Source organism: Mus pahari, chromosome 23 (assembly GCF_900095145.1).
Source record: "Mus pahari chromosome 23, PAHARI_EIJ_v1.1, whole genome shotgun sequence".
Taxonomy (NCBI): domain Eukaryota; kingdom Metazoa; phylum Chordata; class Mammalia; order Rodentia; family Muridae; genus Mus; species Mus pahari.
In genome coordinates this window covers 14,466,358-14,473,810 of record NC_034612.1, presented here as the reverse complement: position 1 = coordinate 14,473,810, position 7,453 = coordinate 14,466,358, and the positions used below count along the sequence as shown (strand labels likewise).

The 7,453-nt window shown below is 47.0% G+C and overlaps 1 protein-coding gene across 1 annotated transcript in view; it reads left to right on the top strand.

The window, feature by feature from the left end:
• The window catches only part of LOC115063086 (formin-like protein 14), an 18,003-nt gene extending 12,482 nt beyond the window's left edge, over nucleotides 1-5,521 (top strand). Inside the window, exons 3-6 of the mRNA XM_029533871.1 lie at nucleotides 972-1,012; nucleotides 2,802-3,017; nucleotides 4,353-4,415; nucleotides 5,350-5,521. Of these exons, the coding sequence (XP_029389731.1) occupies nucleotides 972-1,012; nucleotides 2,802-3,017; nucleotides 4,353-4,415; nucleotides 5,350-5,425 (396 nt within the window). The 3' untranslated portion in view covers nucleotides 5,426-5,521. The remainder of the gene's footprint in view (nucleotides 1-971; nucleotides 1,013-2,801; nucleotides 3,018-4,352; nucleotides 4,416-5,349) is intronic.
• Nucleotides 5,522-7,453: the final 1,932 nt, after the last annotated feature.

Here is a 7,453-nt window from a genome sequence, read left to right as displayed (position 1 = left end):
CACTCCAGAAGAGGGCGTCAGATCTCCTTACAGATGGTTGTGAGCCACCATGTGGTTGCTGGGATTTAAACTCAGGACCTTCGGAAGAGGAGTTGGTATTCTTAACCGCTGAGCCATCTCTTTAGCCAGATTTTTATTTTTAATTGTCTGTGATGTATATAGGTTTTATGTGTGTGTGTGTGTGTGTGTGTGTGTGTGTGTGTATGTATGTATATGCTGTGCATGTGTGTTTATGTGTTTGTGTATGCCATGTACGTATTTGCTTATGTATGTAGCATGCTTGTACATATGTGTGTGTACATTGTGTGTATGTTCTGTGTGTTGTGTATGTGTATATATGTACCGTGCTTATATGTATGTGTGTACCATGTATGTTTATATATGTGTTCCTGTGTGTGTCTCTGTATATGTATATATGTGCACATGTGTTTGTGTATACCATATGTGTATGTTTATGTGTGTTTGTGTATATATATGTGTGTGCCATGTGTATATGTATATATGTGTTTGTGTATAAGCATGTGTTTCTTATGTGTATATTTGTGTATATGTAATATGTGCATGTGTGTTTATGTGTCTGTATATGCCATGTGTGTTTATATGTGTTTGTTTATATATGTGTGTGTGCCATGTATGTATATGTTTATGTGTATGTTTGTATGTTTGTGGTGTGTGTGTGTGTGTGTGTGTGTGTGTGTGTGTGTGTGTGTATGCATTCTCAGAAGCTAGAAAAGGTGACTGTTGGGTTCCCTGGAGTTGGAGTTTTGCAGGCAGCTGGGAAATGCCAAGCGTGGGTGCTAGGAATCAAAATGGGTTCCCTGCAAGAGCAGTGTGGGCTCTCAATCTCTGAGTCACCCCTTCAAGTCTTTGTCCTGAGAGGAGAGATCACATTCATAGGACGGTAGTGACTGTGGCGGGCAGCACAGGGGCTGGGAAGGGAGAGCTGACAGCCTCTGACACAGCATCATCAGGTGGTGGTAACTGCTGCCGTCTCTGAACAGACGTACAACAGGTATGTGTTGGTGTTCTGTCTAAACTCCACCCCCACGGGTCCTGGCAACAGCCAGGTAGGCTTGGCCTCTCCTCTCTCTCTTACACACTTGCCTCTTGCCCTCTTGCTCCCCGTCTCTCCTCATTCCCTTCCCCCTCTCTCCACGTGGTCACTGCCAGCCTCCACTTACCTACTCTCCCACTCTCTGCCATTCTCTGCCCCTATTACTCTCTTAACCCCACTCCCCATGCCCTGAATAAACTCTATTCTATACTATACTGGTGTGTGTCTGGTCCCTCAGGGGGAAGGGATGCCTCGGCATGGGGCTGCTAAGACACCCCCTTCCCCCGCGCCCCGCCAGAACATATTCTTAAAACTCTTTCTCTTTTTATGATCACAGCAGTGTGTCTGCCCTATCAGCAGTTAGGAGAACTTGATCAGAACCGCTGAGCGCTTGTGTTCGTGTTTGCTTGGCCAACCACACCACACACACACCAGATCTCATGCAAGAGATTTGGGGGGGTGGGAGGGTGGAGGCCTCCTGGGATTGGGGACAAGAGAGACAGAGAGGGTTGGAGAGAGAGAAAAAAAAAGATGAAGCAGTAGTTTTGTTTTTGTTTTGTTTGTTTGTTTGTTTATAACTTAATTATTCATGTACTCTATCTGCATGTACACCTGCATGCCAGAAGAGGGCATCAGATCCCTTTTATTTTTTTCTGTAAAGGTCATAAACCTTGGTTGTAAACCATGCCATTGCTGGGAATTGAACTCGGGACCCCTGGAAGAGCAGCACTAAGCCATCTCACCGGACTTGCAAGGTCTCAATTTTGAAAAGTCAACTTTAAAAACAAAGTCAAAATAGGCAAGCCTGTCTGTTTTCCTTATCTTAAAGAATGTTCTGTGAATGAAACCGCAGGGTGTTATTTTGTAGCCAGAGTAGCAGCTCAGGGTGAAACCCTGTCTCGAAAAAAAAACAAACAACAACAAAAAAACCAACCCCCCCCCCCAAAAAAAAAAATCCTATGCACTGCCGCATTGGCAGTAACTTTCTGTCTTTCACGCGCTAATACAATTTAAAGGTATTTGTTTAATACACCCAGAAACACTGCAGGCTACACGCATATTCTCCCACTGAACACACTCTCAGTTTCACACTTTTATATGGGAAGTAAATGGATCTGAGAACCTCAGAAGGAGAGGGGTGTGTTCCCCAACACCTTTACAAGAAATAACATTATGCAGCACAGGTAAAGAAAACAAATAATTTCTAAGAACCCAGGTACATCTGTAACTAAGCAACTTGTTATAGACAACAAAGTGTAAGCAAGCAAGGTACTTTTCTCAGCCAGTGTCTCCTACTGGCAGACAGTCATTTGCCCTTACAAAGGCAGGAGGAATTATTATTTATCTTTAAAAGTAATCTTGGAAGACTCTTAAAAGAATCAAATTTAAGCTGCTACATAAAAATACTGATTTATTTTACATCCTCTGAATGCATATGTACTCATCAGCAATTCTTAATAAATCCCATCAGAAAGCTGAGTACAAAAATGTGTCTAAGAAGTCAGTCATCCCCAGTCCAGCCTCGGTGAGAGTTACGTCAGCCCGTGCTGCTGTTGTTCTTGTTCACTGACCATAAAGCGTCCCTAGCTTAACCAGCAAGAACTTTAAATTCTGAACTTTAAATTGTTTACTAAGATTTTTCTACAAAAGACCCAATAGTAGAAACATTTCAACCTAGCTTCACTAATAATTCTATCTTTCCAAATGTTTCCTAAGGGTGATGGTCATGCTGACAATCTGTTTCTAGGACACACTGGGTGATGACCAGAGCTGCCAAATCACAGTGCATTCTTGGGAGTCCCTGGGCTCCAGGGCAAAGGAATAAGCCGGGCTTCCATGATATTAACAGAACAGAGGAGAGACCTGAAGCAGAGCCTTCCCAATGGAAATGGAGCAGCACACTGATGAGTCTCCGGAAGGGGCACAGGGAGTGTGGAGTCCATACCAGCAAGCTGGCACGGAGGTATGAGGGCAGACATCAGACATTCGAGTGGTCACGGATGACCTTGGGTCATACTGCTGCCATGATGCCTTCCAGAGGAAGGGACAAACTGACTCCAGTCACCAGAGTCCCTAGAGTAACAGCGACATGAGACAGGTGACGAGTGCCCACTGGGTGGTTGTGTCTAGTAGAGATCCAGTGTGGGGCCCGGGTTGAGGGAATGGCCATGGGTAAGTACATCAACAATCAACTCCTCTTTAGGGATTTCTTCTAGAAGTGCTTAGGTTACAGGAAAGGTCTTATTCCAGACTGGCGTGAGAGTCAATTTTCTTTTTCTCCTCCTCCGCCTTCTCCCCCTTCTCCTCCTTCTCCTCCTTCTCCTCCTCCGCCTTCTCCCCCTTCTCCTCCTTCTCCTCCTCTGCCTTCTCCTCCTTCTCCTCCTCCTTCTCCTTCTCTTCCTCCTCCTCCTCCTCCTTCTCATTCTTCTCCTTCTCCTCCTCCACCTTCTCCTCCTTCTTCTCCTTTTCCTCCTCCTTCTCCTCCTCCTCCTCCTCCTTCTGCTTCTTCTCCTCCTTCTCCTTCTTCATCTCTTCCTTCTCCTTCTTCTTCTCCTCCTTTTTCTCAACCTCCTCCTCCTCCTCTGCCTGCTCCTCCAGCGTATCAGACCAGCATGCTTCAGCGTGCACTAGGGCGGTGACAGTGATGGAGTGACCTTGGGGAAAGGAGGAGGGAGTTAATGTCTGGGCTGAGGGTCTCAGCCTCTGCTGCCCTTCCGCCTCAAGTGTGCAGCGCCTCTGCCGACCTCCGTTCCCCCACTCCTGCTCATCTAAGAGTCTTCGTGCCTGTCCCTGAACACTAAGGACGGACTCCAGACAGCTTTTTCTACCGTATGCTGAGGGGCAGGGCCTGTCTTCCCCTAGTCTTCCTAGAGACTAACACAGTCTCCATGACATTTGCTGCACAGCGGTGACCCCCTTCTTTGTGTGCTGCCATCTCCTCCTCTGGGATGCTGCCGGATTTCTCTCTCCTTCTCAGCCTAATGCCCGTTAATTCTCCTTTGTGGGGAGATCAGAGGAGAGATTCGGAGGGTATATGGCTACCTCCCTAACTATTCAATTGCCTGTGGCCTTCACACACAAGTGTACCCGCCAGGCACCCAGGAGTTGTGTTTGTCTTGTGCAATAGAATGACAACTGGCACATGTGTCCATAAATATTTTGGACCTGTGATGACCTGAGGGGCCCCGGAAGACATTGGGACTTAACAACCATTCCATACTCTCACAGGACAAACAAACACAAGCTGAGAGGTTGTGCGGGCACCACAGCCAAACTCCCCTATTTCTTTATCTTCCAGAAAAAAGGTCGAGCGGGGAGCTAAAGAAGAAGGGCCAGGCAGTTTTTACACTCTGCCGGGAAGGTAACTAAAGGTCTTGGGACCCGGGACAAGGTTAGGAGATGGGCACGGTGTCTGAATGAAGCAGTAGAACTGGATTGGGCAAGGACCTTGTACACAGGAGGCTCTACGCTGAGCCTGTGGACCCCCCAGGGACAGGGCCAAGGGACAGGTGGAGAGGCTGTGCGTGCTGTGCTCCTACACAGGCTCTGTTACTGCTGCTGCAGTAACAAAGAGGTTCAGAGAGCCTCAAGGGGGCCGTTGGACATAAGAGTCCCTGATGGAAATAGCTTCCGGTAGGCTTCTGGTCTCAGGTTTTATTAGAAAGAGCACGCCAGATGTCTGACTTCCTTGCACTTCACGCCTTACCTTTTACAGCTGCTTTCTTTCAGCTGGGTAAGTATTTGCCATATGNGTGTGTGTATTNCNGTACTACTGACATGTACAATTGTGAGCTCAAGTCCAAACATTTTGGGATGGTCATGGTAAACTGACTGATAGTGGATTTACGGCCCTCTTCTCTGGGTCCTCAGACAATTACTGGGTTCTGTGGACTCTGAGGCCCCCAGTAGGAGCCTGCAAGGTCTTGCAAGCCTTTGAGTAGGAGAGGGAAGCTGGAGGATCAAGTTTCAATTCTCCTCACCCAGTGCAGCTTCTACTTCCAAACATACATTCTTTCCACCTGACCCTGGTGCTGTGTGTCCATATGTGTGTGTGTCCGCATGTACGTCCATGTGCATGTGTTTGTGTGTGTGCATGTATTTCTATGTATGCGTGTATGTGTGTGTCTGTTTATGCATGTTTGTGTGTGTCTGTCCATGTGTGGACAGGCATATAACTAAAGGTTGGATTGGCCAGACATATAACAGTACAAACAACGACAACGGGCTGCTGTCGTTTTCAAATAACCACCTCAAAGACGTGGCAATAACCTCTTCTTTGTCTTCTTTTTGTACAGAATGTGTGTTGCTGTCCAGGGGGGAAGGTGGCTGACCAGCTCCTGTGAGGTTCCCGCGACGGGACAGTTCAGCTAGAGTTTGGCATGTGGCATCTCAGCTCCCTCGCTGAGGTACGCCACAGGTGTGCAGAAGGGGAGCTGGACTTGAGTGAGAACCAGTGGGAGCTTTTTATGTGATGTGGTCCTTTAGACATGTTTGCTAGGGAATTTGAGGGTCTATGAGGCTTTAGAGAGTCGGCTCATTAACCCCTTGGTGCTAATCTGCTATGAGCAAGGGGTGGGGAAGAGCTCTCGGCGTCTTGACAGATGTTGACTTACACTGTGGTACCGGGTACCTCCCCTGCCCACAGAGCAGGGGACAGAGGGAGGGTGTTCTATGAACTTCATGTTAGTGACTTCCGAATGGGCTTTTAAATGCACCGTCGCAGCCTTGGATTGTGTGAACACTGTGTCCGCTTTCCAGTGATGGGCAGCACCAGAAACTCTGTGGGGTGGAATCTCACCGGTGTTTGTCTAAACTGAAATGCCCTGGCATGGTGACTGTGGATCCCTGATTGTAACTTTGAATATGGGTCTGCAGCTCAAAGCACTAACCATGGGACTCATGCCTCGCTCCTCATTTGCCTCCAGTCTCACGGAACCGTGAGCCTGGGACCAGTTATCTCTGCAGTGTCTGCCTGTGTGAAACTGGTCTTGACATCAAGCTATTNTTGGGTTGAAGAAATAATAAGATAGAAATTTATGTCAAGTGTGTACTTTGTTTTCCCCCTCTTTGGAATGTGGGGTTTTATTCCACTTGGACTCAGCCACAGCTGCCTTCCCTCCTGTACACAAGTCCTCACCACCAAAATGGCATAGATGCTCTTAGCCGTTGGGGAAGGCCCTGATTTTTTATTGGACTGCCAACTCTGTGCACTGCGGCCCATTCCTCTTTTACCAGCTGGGAAACTAGAATGGGGATGGATTTGCCAACAAAGCAGGCAAGAAATTCTATCCCCTCTTAGCACTTAAGATGAAACGAGTCTGGAACACTTACGGTTCTCCTNGTCCAAGGATTCTACCTGTGGTCACGGGGAGAAAAATGACATAAGGATCAGATCTCTTGTGGCGATTATAAAACCGCGTGGAGAAGGGGGATCTATGCTGCCAGGAGCCACCCAGGAGAGGCGGACTAAGTTTTAGGAAAAAGAGTCCTGCTNTTAATTCGCTTCTCCTGTTACTATATGTAACCGTCACTAGGTACTAGCCCACCTTTGGAGCAGATCTCTGCAGAACAGCTTTGCTGTTCTGTCTGGTAGTGGTGCCATACAGAACATACATAGAGATGATGTCTTAATTCCTAGTGATGGTCCTACAGGGATTCCTAAAATTATGCTAGTAACTATTAAGCCCTTTATAATAGGACCGCTATTAAAGGCATCTCTGATGTGAAATCATCAATTAGAACTCTTAGCTGGGCGTGGTGGTGCACACCTTTAATCCCAGCACTTGGGAGGCAGAGGCAGGTGGATTTCCGAGTTCGAGGCCAGTCTGGTCTACAGAGTGAGTTCCAGGACAGCCAGAACTGTACAGAGAAACCCTATCTCGAAAAAAACAACAAAAAAAGAAAAAAAGAACTCTTCCAGTCTTTAGTGTCATGAGTTAATTGCTTCCGAGATAGAAAATGGGCACTTACAGCTTTAGAACGCATTCCAAGGGATTGTAAGACAATCAACCGAAGGCCATAAAAGGAAACTAACGATTTATTGTAGATAGGTGGAAGAACAGAAGATAAAATATTGGCTGGGTTCATCTATATAAAACTTCAATGACAGCTTAATCACAAAATTATGTTTGTTTGTTTTTTTTAACTTTCTATAAACCTGTGGAACCAGTGACAGAAAATTAATTGTCAGGGACCAGGATGAGAAAACCCAGGCATCTTACACCCAGGGCATCCCGCAGTCCAGGTGTTTTCACAGTATGTAGCTAAGAGCCACATAGTTCTTTGTCAAGAGCCCTCCCCCCTCTCCCTCTGCAAGGCCACTCCTGGGAACCAGCAAGACCTAAACAGATATCAAGGACTGAGGGTGTCTTCTCACATTCCGGAGCTGCCCAGAGCTGT